At 49.1% G+C, this 11,694-nt stretch overlaps 5 protein-coding genes across 5 annotated transcripts; 2 read left to right on the top strand and 3 right to left on the bottom strand.

Moving 5' to 3' along the window:
* Positions 1–298: 298 nt before the first annotated feature.
* On the top strand, positions 299–3,520 carry PEX2_089200 (uncharacterized protein; the record flags this gene model as incomplete). Its single annotated transcript, XM_016746190.1, has 6 exons — positions 299–476; positions 539–1,717; positions 2,184–2,394; positions 2,454–2,848; positions 2,934–3,280; positions 3,338–3,520. The coding sequence occupies 6 exons, from the start codon at positions 299–301 to the stop codon at positions 3,518–3,520; spliced, it is 2,493 nt and encodes an 830-aa protein (XP_016597186.1).
* A 300-nt stretch (positions 3,521–3,820) lies between these two features.
* Positions 3,821–4,540, top strand: PEX2_089190 (uncharacterized protein; the record flags this gene model as incomplete). Its single annotated transcript, XM_016746189.1, has 1 exon — positions 3,821–4,540. One exon carries the CDS (start codon positions 3,821–3,823, stop codon positions 4,538–4,540), a length of 720 nt encoding a protein of 239 aa, XP_016597185.1.
* Positions 4,541–5,123: 583 nt separating this feature from the next.
* PEX2_089180 (putative endo-arabinanase) lies at positions 5,124–6,489 on the bottom strand (the record flags this gene model as incomplete). Its single annotated transcript, XM_016746188.1, has 4 exons — positions 5,124–5,186; positions 5,326–5,354; positions 5,416–5,594; positions 5,645–6,489. The coding sequence occupies 4 exons, from the start codon at positions 6,487–6,489 to the stop codon at positions 5,124–5,126; spliced, it is 1,116 nt and encodes a 371-aa protein (XP_016597184.1).
* Positions 6,490–7,409: 920 nt separating this feature from the next.
* On the bottom strand, positions 7,410–9,586 carry PEX2_089170 (PX and BAR domain-containing protein; the record flags this gene model as incomplete). Its single annotated transcript, XM_016746187.1, has 6 exons — positions 7,410–7,505; positions 7,558–7,671; positions 7,730–8,788; positions 8,844–9,110; positions 9,161–9,429; positions 9,493–9,586. 6 exons carry the CDS (start codon positions 9,584–9,586, stop codon positions 7,410–7,412), a joined length of 1,899 nt encoding a protein of 632 aa, XP_016597183.1.
* Positions 9,587–10,264: 678 nt separating this feature from the next.
* On the bottom strand, positions 10,265–11,266 carry PEX2_089160 (uncharacterized protein; the record flags this gene model as incomplete). The annotated part of the gene is made up of 1 exon (XM_016746186.1): positions 10,265–11,266. The coding sequence occupies one exon, from the start codon at positions 11,264–11,266 to the stop codon at positions 10,265–10,267; it is 1,002 nt and encodes a 333-aa protein (XP_016597182.1).
* Between the last annotated feature and the right edge of the window lie 428 nt (positions 11,267–11,694).

Genomic DNA, 11,694 nt, shown 5'->3' with positions numbered 1-11,694 from the left:
CTCGATCTCTTTTTTAAGCTCTTGAGTCAATCCTCTTCCCTCCCTTCAACCTCTTAATTATCTTGCACTCTACATTACTTGCACTCTACATTATTCTATCATTATTTGACGTGCACTACACATAAATCTTCACTCCCAGCACTCACTTCAGCTGCATGCCCTCTACACCCGTCACTTTGAGCCACTCTGCCACTGCTGTTCTACACCATGCAGGACAATATTCTAGTCGCGGTTCTTCTGACGATAGCGTTGGTCATCCCATTCTTCGCATGGTTATTCTACATTTGGCATCGATCACATGTGGCCCGAATGCACCAAGAAGGCCAAATCTTCAACAGAAGAAGCCGAGATCGCGCCCAGGCCAACTATCAGCCCGCGGACGGAGCCCATAACCCCATATTTGGACCCTACTTTACCCCTCGCGGGTGGGTTCGACCAAAGACCCGAGGACTATCCCATGATGTGCGTCCACCACAGTATGTCCACCCCCGGAAGCCAAACCCTGCTGGCAACCTCAATTCTGACCAACATTTCGAAGGACCCAACCGAGCGAACACCCATAGTCCTCCTCATACGGTGAACCAGCAGCCGAACCCATTATCCAAACGGCAACAAAGGAAACAACGAGCGCTACAAAACAAACAAAAGCAACAACAGGAAAGAGAGCAGCAGCAAAGTCAGAATGAGCAACGGGGCAAGAAGACGCGAAACCAGCGCAAACAAAAAAACAAAAATCAAGGCCAGAACCACCAGAAGTCCCCCACTGCCCAGGGAGGCCAGGACGAGCAGCATGATCCATGGGGAAACACAGAAGGACAAAATGACCGAACTAGCAACCATGGCGGAGATGACTGGGGAAATGATGAAACCCCACGGGATAATCAGGACAATACTGGGCAGAACGACAACAACAACGATTGGGGCAACAATTTAAACGACGACCAAGGAGGGCAGAGAAATAGTGGATCAGGTTCCCCACGACGAGGCTCAAGAGACAACCACAATAGCTCACGGGAAAAGAGCCATCGATGGGACAACAGCCGCCCTGAGTCTCCAGATCGAGCGTCAAGAAACGACGCGGATTTCCTTCGCGGTAGTTGGGGCCAGAGTGACGATGGCGCACAGCGAGACAGCCATTCACGTAGCAATCATTCCAACGAAGACCGCAACCACCACGATGGATGGGGAGATGACGATGCGAAAAGTTACCACAATAAAAGCAAACGTAACCACCATACATCCCCGGATCCAGAGTCAAGAAAAGAAGCAGATACCCGCAGTGATTGGGGGCAGAATAACAGCGGCATACGGCAGAACAGCCCGCGACGGAGCATCTATCCCGACGAAGGCCGTAACCGCCACTATGGACGGGGGGATGACGATACGAAGAGTTACCAGAAGAAAAAAAAAGGGAACCGTCATGCGTCCCCGGAGCAAAAGTCAAGAGGCCGATCAAGCCCCAACCGCGATTGGGGACAAAATGACCACGAGGAACGGGGGGATCACGGCCGCAACAGATCTAGGTCCAACTCCTGGAAACATGCAGAAAACCGCCATGGCGGTGGAAGTCCAACCTCAATTCAAGATGGCAATGTGCACCGGGACAAGAAGAAGAAGAAGAAGAAGGAGCGCTGGCAGATTGAATTAGAGGAGAATGAGAAGATGCGTCAGAGCCGAGGCCGCTCGCGCGAACGTTCGGATGCAGGATGGGACAATCGTAGTCAGGTTTCTGGCTGGAAAGAGGCACAGAAATGGTGAGGTCAAATTGTTTTTTCTTTCTTTCTTTTTGTCACCTTTCTGCGTGAATTAGAGACGGGGGAGCTCTCTAGGTATTATGGATTTGCATTCATCCACACATTATGCATGATACATGTGTAGTCGATGGTCTTTTTTGTCACCTGTGTTTTACCCCAAACAATCGATAAGCTATTGGAGAATCAAGGGCTTTTATGCATTTTGATCCTTCAAATAGCACTGCCAGTATATACTAGGCCATCCATGAAATCGAATCAAAGGAGGTGATGTCTCAAGTCAACAAAGAGAACCACTATATACAACCAGTACTTCAAGGGGCCAAGACTTAGGGCTACCAACTAAATATCAAACAAAGGATCCCGAGGTCTTTATATTTCGGGCATCGCCCACTCCTCTCTTGTTTACCTTAAACTTGCTGTTCTGTATAGATTCAATGGAGATCAACGCAGACCCCAAATTCGACATAAATAATTTCAAACATGATCCTCTTCTGTTCACAGAAAAAGGCATCCACAGGTATTGCCCTGGTGGGTTTCACCCAGTCATTCTCGGGGATAATTTCCACGATGGCCAGTACACAGTGTACCATAAGTTGGGCTTTGGTGAATCTGCGACAGTGTGGCTTGCGGTAGATAACACGTATGGAGACTCTTCAGCTCCTCAAAACACACGCAGCAACTAACATCCTCAATCCGAAGGACTTGGAGGGATGGTGCCAAATGGGTCGCTTTGAAGATATTGGCCGCGCATATCAAGGAGCCGAGGGAGATTCGAAACCTGCAATATTTGAGGGACAAGTCGGCAGGTCTGCCGAAGAGGCACAGTATTGTTACTATGCTCGACACATTTCTCATCGAGGGTCCGAATGGGACGCATCATTGCTTAGTGCTAGAATTCGTTGGTCCCTCCTTCGAATCGATTGAACAATCCTATATCGACTTCAACAACTACGGTCATTATCTCGAATTCGAAAATACTGAGTTCAAGAAATCCGCTCGTTATTTCGAAATGGGATATTTTCCCACCAATATACTTACTCATCGGCTTTTGAATGCTGTGCAATACATGCACAGCTTGGGATTGTGCCATGGAGGTAATATTTCCTGCTTTCCAAGATGAATTATTTCAACTCCAATGAAGAGTTGAGCTGTATTGGCGTCTGGCTCACATCCCATTAGGTATCAGTGGTGCAAATATCGCCCTCAAGTATACCGACATGCCACGCTTTGCCAATAGCAAAGAACTATTCGAGATTCTCGGATCGCCGCACGTGGTTTCACTAGAGCGCTGTGATGGGATGCCCCTAGGTAAAGGGCTTCCAAAAGAGATAATACAAAGTGCTAAGTGGACAGGATTTATTGATGATGACCCTTTTGAGAGTATCCGTCTCATTGGCTTTGGAAAGAGTTTCATCCGCGGAGAGGAGCCAGATAAGCTGAAGCAACCAGTCCATCTTCGATGCCCCGAGGCAATCATGGGAGAGAAGTTTGACCATCGTCTTGATCTATGGCACACAGGGTGTTTTGTAAGTGTTCATCAATGCTTATGGTCATAATGACATCGACTGAACTATACGTGACAGATCTATCAACTCGCAATGCTGAAGCCCCTATTCCCCGATTCGCTTGACAATTACGAATACATAAGGCACATGGTTGGGGTTGTGGAAGACTTACCAATCGAGTGGGAGTCAAAGCTGGAAGAGCTACGATTGATTTCTGAACGAAATTCTGCACTAGAAAACGCCCCGACGACAGCCATATAAAGAACCAAAGACCTAGCAGTCATAGAGATGGCTCGAACAAAAAATCCAGACCCAGCAGACTGTGTAGCGTCAGCTAAAGAAGGCCCAGGATTGGAGGAACACCTGGCCAAAGACGGAACATCAAGCAAAGGTCGGCATATTAGCTCCACTCCACAGTGAAGAACGCTTTTAACATTACCCTTAGCACGTCGTCTAAAGGAAATTGCAGCCAATGATGAAAGGCTGGCTCAATTTCTGCCGATAATTGACGGACTACTGCGATTCCGACCGTCCGATCGCTTGACACTCCGTGAGGGGCCAATGCACACAAGTTCAGTGGTATTGGAGTGGGTAATCGATTTCCCCCTAGCACATCATGCACCAGACAGCGAACAAGAGCTTCCAATCAGTGACGAGCAACCACGTCTTGGGATAACTGGGATTCAGGAGGTCCCTGAACAACCACAACCTGAGGTCCCGGAAGGTGCTTTGGACTTGTCAGAAAATCATGAACAGCAGCTGCTGGCGCAAGACGAGACAACAAATTTACCAGATGGACATGGCCATCAATCAGAAGAACTACCGCACCTTCCTCGGAGTCTGCAACAGGAATCAGAAGCCTCGGCAGGGACGTCTGAGCCGCTTGTCAGTCATGAATTGCAGCAGCCACAGGTGTCGGAGGTTTGTCAAATCACTGAGAAAGCCCAATTGGAGGCGAAAGCAGAGACATTGGACCTGGTGAGCGATCATCATGAGAATCACCCAGCCTCGCCTGGAATCTCTGAGAATCTTGGACAAGAACAACTAGAGGTAGTGGGTGGAGCACCAGGCGTACTCAATAACCAGGGAGAACAGCAGCCGGAGGTTTCGGAGGTTCCCGAGAGTTCCAAGCAGTCAGAAGTAGAGACTCCGGAGGATGTAGCGACATCCTCGGGGGACAGTCATCAACAAGATCCCGGAATTCGGAAAAGACTCCGTTCACGTTTAGGAGAGTTATTAAATCATGGATTGAGGCCATGGAAGAGACGTCGGAACACTTAGGGATCTAACGTAGGAAAATGTGGAGGTAGCGTGAAACATAGGAAGAATATTTGTATGATAAGGTGGAACAGGGCCTGTCGGGTAATGAGTATGGTATGGGCTGGATTATACAATTTTTATTCTTAGATCGGAACAGCGGTTTGGTCTGCTTCGCCTTTTATAAATATGACCGAAACCAGTGAGATTATATTCGCATTCGCAGAACCATATGTATTGGTAAGGTAAATCACAATTCCCAAACAAAAACGATCAAATATACCAGGAGCAAACCAGAACCTGTACGCCACGAAATGCAGACGGGGAGCTTTGAACAGAACGGGTAATGTGTATAAGCATGGAGTCAGGAAAAGCGGATGAAAACAAGTCTATCAGCGCGAAAGAGATGGCGATGCGACTATGTCAGGCATAGTGGGAAACAAGAACGCAAAAATGTGCAGAATTCGAGATCCATTCTCGAAAGAACAGGGATGAGATGAACGTGGATGCAAGATGTGGCAGGGTTTGGTCGAGATCATCCATAGTGGTGGAGAAGCGGAAAGTTGAGGATAGATAGAAGACTGGATGACGTGAAACGGAGATCAAATCAGGCCTGAGCGATAGGCCATCCATCAACATATTTGAGCGGATTAAATCCAAGGAAGGCGTCCTGTGGGTACATGTGTTAGATCTGATCTTCATGGTGTTCGTGGGTATGGTGCAAGGGATAACAAAGGAGGATCGACAGGGGTGTATGAACCATGACAATCATGGTCCACAAGCCTGCCAATAGTTTAGTGTGAGCTCACCTGGAATGCAATGCCAACGGTCGTGTTCACTGTGATGAGGTCAGTATGAAGTTCAAAACTGGTATTTATGTTCAGGGGGGTTAAACGCACAGTAGTGGTAGTAGAGCACATCGGTATCGCCATCACGGATCACAGCTTGCCCACCTGGGGCATAGGTCTCTCCGTTCGAGCCGTAAACAAGTTCGCCGCCGCCTTTGACGAGATCTGTCCCGGCCTTGTCTGTGAATGGCCCACGGGGATTCTGAGAACGTCCGACGCGGATGGAATACCTGAAGTAGGTCAGTATGAAGCAACAAATTATTTGATCACCAATACTTACTCTTGACCAGCGGGCGGCAGGTTGTCTTCCTTCAAGTTACAGCAGAAACCATGGCTATACCAGAGATAGTACCATCCATCATTGTAGGAGATGAAAGCACCCTCAATAGGATGGGGACCGCTTGGGTCACCACAGATGTTGTTAGCCAAGCGATTTGGCGCGGCGAGGGATTCCGGCTCCCACGCCAGCTGACGCTCATCGGGTTCAGTAGTGCTGGCTGGAGAGAGGAGGTCCTTGCTCAGCGGAACTTGGAAAATCCCATGCCAGTAGCTTCCATAAGTCAAATAAGCTTGTCCATCGGGAGTGACCAATGTGCTAGGGTCAATGGCATTTGACGCGGTGTAAGGATAGACATCCGAACCATTGCCCGTGCCAGTTTCAATGACAGCGCCGTGATCAATCCAGTTGCCCGGACCCGGAGAGTTAGAGGTAGCCACGCCAATAGCACTGTCGCGGCAACCGGCCTTGCTAACACTGTAATAGCAATAGTATGTTCCATCGACGGTGATAACGGTCGGGGCCCAGGGAACGGCACGGTCACCCTTCGGGATCACACTCTTGGCATCCAGCACACTGCCGACATGTTTCCACGGGCCGGCCATACTCGGCGCAGTATGGATAAAGATGTGTTCGCCGACATGATAAAGATAATATTCATCGCCCACACGGAGAATAGTAGGATCGTGTGTATGTTGCTGTGTCTGACGAGGAGGAGGAAAGCGACTTATAGCCTGATCATTTCCGAGATCTTGTAGCTTCTCACCATGTTCAAAGTTCTGGTCTCTTTTGATACTTATACCAAGACCGACAGAGAAGAAACATATCAAGGCGAGGAAGGAAAGCATCTTAACCCAGCGTCGAGGGAATTTCCAAAAAGACCGATGTTGAAATTCATCGTGATGGCCAGACGGCGACATCGACCGTGATAAGTGGCCGGCCCTGGCGATCATCTTGATGGATCCAGGCACTCATCGTTTTCGGTCGACGCACGGCGTTGCCACCCTGTTAGGGTGGAGTTGGTGATGAAGGAGGCAGAGGGGTAAAGGAACTGCGACACGATCCACTTGGTAACTCAATAGAGGTCCACAATCGGACATGCCTGCAGGGTTTTCGGAATGCCGAGAGTAAGTTGTTGTCTGTAGAGGAGGTACAGATGGGTTGTTTACCTTGGCGTGATGGAAGCGGAAGGATAGGATTTGTGGAAGGATTTGTGGCACAAAAGATGGATCACTGTTAGACCAAACTAACTACGGAGTGCATGTGAGGCCATTAAGCTCCGAGATAGTCACACACTGTAACGTGCATAAGTGAGTGAATTTGACAAGCAAGGGAGATGAGTGACTCTTAAAACCGATCGGTTGCAGTTTTGATCGTCCTTTTTAAATCAGGGGAAGTGATGGGTCCATATGTTCGGAATGTCCTTTTATCTTTCAAGCACATCACTTCTCCAGGGTTTAATGAAAACGGATATAAACATATCCAGGAGCTGGAAACTAGCCCTTTTCTCATCTTTTTGAGACTTTTCCAAAAATATAACCCTGTAGGGTTGCAGGTACGAAGGCACAGGTAAGACAAAGCCCTGTCCCTCCTGGGCTACTACGTTCTATACAAAATGGCCTCGACTCAGAAAATTAGATATACCAGAGTTGCATTTCCAGCGAATTCCAGAGTAGTGACGAGTTAAAAAAGTAAAAGTAAAAGATATCCGCCGAACGCCAGCGCCAAGCTCCATCACTCCATCAGGCTGAAGATGAAGTATGGTTTTCTATCGAGCCACGATCTTGTCCACCTCATCTCTGGCTTCAGTCCATGTCTCCAGATTCTTCCGAGCCCAGTCCAAGTGACAACGAGCATATGCAACCTAGAAAATCATATTAGTCTTAGTCTTAAATCATCTGGGGGGGCATCCATACCATGTATCGTCGCAGGTCGGCTTCTTTGTCCTTCTGGAAGCGTTTGAGATCATTCAGCACGCCCGCGCTGGCATCCTTGACATCCTTTTCGGACACTTCTAACGCTTGCTCCAACTAAAGATCGAGATTAATTTAGGAACCATTTGAGAACTCTACTCCACTTTCCACATACCTGAATCAAACTTTCTTTCGTCTTGCCAATCTGGTCCCGACGTGTTCGTTCGGGATCTACATCTGCGAACCCGTGGATAGCATGGCTGATGCGACCGAAGATTTTGTTCGCCACAAACGTCCCGCTGGATGACTTCCGATGGGCGGGGGAGCCTGGTACTGACGGGTCAGACCTCCTGAGTCCTCCGATCTGCGACCCAGGTGCAGGGCTCATGGAATCGTCGTGAGTAGATGGGAAGCCTGAGTCAGATGACATGACAGGGCCATTGCCCCCTTCGCTGCTGATAGCGGATGAGGTTGACTGAGAACGAGGTTTCGTTCCTCCAGAATGAGGGTTGGTGCGGTTGAGATATTGCTCAATGCGCTTAGCTTCGAGTTCACTGCGCTCAAGGGAGTCTAACAGAGTCTTTTTCTTCGACAACTCATCGCGAGTCATTTCTTGTTGTACCCGCTTGAGCACTCTGTATCGTAGAACTCCGCGAACGACACTAGCAAACTGAGCACTCTCCCGCATAGGTTCCGCAAAACTTGCGCTCAAAGCCGAGGATAGTTCTTCGGTTTCAATATAAGAAGTATCCGCAGCCTGGCCGATCCGCTCAATAGCAGCAGCCACTGTCGGTGACTGTTCTGAAAGAGAGAATCCGTTGTAACGCGCTCCCAATTCCATCAGGTCGGCTGAAAGCCCAGACAAATGTGAAAGAGTTCGTCGATTAACCTTCTCGATGTTGCCCTGCAAAAGTAGTTCTAGCTCCCGTGTAGACGCTTCAAAATTAATAAAGTAAGGATCCAGTTCTTCCTCGCTAAGCTTGCGGGACTCAGGAGGGAACCGCCCAAGCATCTCAGGTCCAGGGAATGAGGGCGGCTCTGGCTCAGTCGGCGACGTGGGCGATGCTGCGGTTCCACCAGCTGTGGTAGTCCCCCCGCTGGGCTTGAGCTTTGCGGATGTAGACGGAATCGGAAGCCAGCCATGGGCTGGTGTGGGATTTGCGGGGTCAAGAGGCGGTGCTTTCAGGTTATTCTTCGGAACCGATGCTGCAGGATGGGAGCTCAAAACCTCACTCTGAGCAAATGTTAGTTAATAAACTAGTAACCAGAAACATCCAGTTCAAACCCACCCAGCTGACGTTGGGATCAAGGAATCTCCACCACACTCCATCCTCGCGAATCTCCTTCATACGCCTGCATCTGTTGAGGAACACACTGAGCATGCGCTTTCGGAGATCTATAATGGCCATATCATCTTTGGCTCTGGTGGGTTTGGCTGCGTAGTCCGCCATGCTATGCTTCTCGGGAATTGGCGGAACGACCAAGGTAGGATGCAAATTGACCAGGGTCTGTCGCAGTGATGCAAACTCGGAATATCGACGGCGCACTTCCAGGTCCTATCAACACTCAGCATTGTACAGTCCTCCGTCGGGCACCATTCTCATACCGCAGTCCGAATTGTGTAAACAATAAAGCCCCCGCCGCCCTCATGGTTTTTCCCGGCATCCGTGATCAAGATTGGCATCTCGGGGTTTTCATAAAGAATCTGCTCAATCCGGCTGTCATAGACGCTCTTCCGATGGTATTGTTCACTGGAGGCACCATACTCGGCCTCATCTTCAGGATCGCTGAGGTCTTCAGTGTGGGTGATATAATCGGGAGGCTCGCTGCTGGAGTCGCGGCTGGATGGAGGGGTTGAGTCATGTTCGTAGAGAGCTAGCTGCTGTCAGACACTGATCCAAAGGCAGTAGCGTTAGGGTAGGAACCGAGAGATCTTACGGGGAGAGAGTGCGGCTGAATGTAGGGAGTCAGATAGGCCAGACTGATGTTGGTCAAAGGCCCCGTAGGGATTGTTGTCTTCGTCGTTCCACATTATGAAGGTATGAAGGCTTGATAAGGCCGACTAGTACTGGAAACAGAGTTGGAGAAGCTGTGCCTGGGGATCTGCGGGGGGGAAGTCGTGGTGTGGCTGGTGCAAGGCGGTGTTAGCGATTACGTCACGAACGAGGCTTGGCCCTCAATATTCATGGATAGAGTATGGGGAAGACAGTGTAAAGAAAGGACAACTGAGGAAAACTGCAAAGTAGGCTGGTAGATGTTTTTTTTTTTGTCCCAGAATACAATGGCTGCGATGGTTCCAGTCGGTCGCAACGTCACTAAATAATGATCCAAAAGCGGCTGATGTATATTTTGATGCAACCTCATACCATACCCATGCTATTATTAAAGTATTTTTCTCATTTAGAAATATATTCCCGAAATAAAGAAGCTACTATACACAACAAGGACTTTGAAATCAACTTCATTTAAGAGTGATCAGCTAATAAACAGGTGATGTGTGCCGAAGCTTGCATGCATGACAAAAGGCTCAAAGCAAAGAGCCTCGAATGCGAACATTTGCAAGGTCCTAGAACTCATAACCGACTCTCATATCTCAAAGCCTCAGATATTGTTCCGCCCTGCCTTACACAAGCATCAAAGTCCATAAACCTTTCTCCTCCCATGAAATGACCCTCATATCTGGTACCTCAACGTTTATGCGTCTTGTGTCTCACTTGCGATCGGTATCCCGAGAGCCTGCAGCATCGCGTGCATTTTTCTTTGCTCGCTCTGCATTACGCATAGCTGAAAATGCCGGGTCCATCCCACTGAACGAGCTCTGAGAACGTCGTAGGGTTGGATGGGGTGGTGGGGCCGGGGACTGGGGAGATTGTGGAACAGAGAGCGAGAAAATCCGGCGAATGGGCTCGTCGGTGAAGGAATTAGGGCTGTGGTCAAAGGCAGATTCATCTCTCGAACTATGAGCACCACTGATGGTAAATGAACGGTTTACTCGATGAGTGCGCAGCTCCTGGGGGCTGGGCAGAGTGATGTGGGGTCGATTCTGGCGGCGTTGACGTAGATTCAGAGGGAAATCGTTGTTAACAGAACCACTGGCAGAAGTGAGAGCGACAGACTCAAGCTCATCTGTCCTGAGGTGGAGTTCAACTTGTTGTTCTGAAGTGTCGCTGCCAGGTCCTGGCATAAAGCTGGGAGCAGTGGTACGGGCGAGACCAATGCCGGTATGAGGGCTTGCAGAGGATGAGTTGCGGCGAGAGTTTCGAGCTGAGAGATGGGTAGAGTGAAGACTGGGTCCGAGATCAAGAACACTGATCTCACTTTCGCTCAGGACCGAAGCACGGGTTCGCATCGAGGTTCGCATCGAGTTTGGGACCGTGGGACCGGGTTCTCCATTGGAACTCAAGCTCTCAGTTGAAACGCGGGCTGCGTTTTGAGAAGACATCTCATTTTCTGGAGTCAATTTGGGTTTCGTGGACTCCAATATCTTGAGACGCAAGGCCTCGAGCCTCAGAAGCTCGAGTTGGTCACCCGTGCTTCGGAAAGCCAAGTGTCTATCAGCGTGCTCGGAGTTGATCTTTTCGATCATCGACCTAGCACTGGCTGGGCTGACGTTAATAACCTCTGGACAAAGCTTTGATAGCTGGGGATCAAGTTGGCAAGGGTCATGTTTAATGAGTCCCCGACGTTTTGGAGAAGGTGCGGTGCGTTTCATATTGGAATAAGTGCGTGGATGGATGGAGGATAGGCGATTGAATGGAGGTAAGCGTGGCAATTGGGGTACTAGCTGCGTAGAGGTGATTGATCGCACGCACCCAGCCCTAATATGGAAGGAGGGACTCTGCAGGGTTGGCACTTTCCTTACAAGAGGGCCCCTGTGTCACATAACTTCATCTTCATATACACATGATCTGTTCATACTATGCTTCCCATATAGAGTCAATAATGGGAGTTCCTCGCTCCAAACACCTAGGTGACTTTGATTACGATGTATTTTGATAAGGGAACCGATATATGACATTAGAACATGAATATGTGCTAAGATCCAATGCAAATAATTCTAAGGGTGATAAGGGTGCTAGTCAATCTTTTATTTGGTTGCAAAAGCCCTCCTGTACGACCTGTGGAATTTCACTCCATGTG

The sequence above is a fragment of the Penicillium expansum genome (assembly GCF_000769745.1).
Source record: "Penicillium expansum strain MD-8 chromosome Unknown contig301, whole genome shotgun sequence".
NCBI classification, from domain to species: Eukaryota; Fungi; Ascomycota; class Eurotiomycetes; order Eurotiales; family Aspergillaceae; genus Penicillium; species Penicillium expansum.
The sequence above is the reverse complement of the archived record's forward strand: the minus strand, read 5'-3'. Positions and strand labels throughout refer to the sequence as shown.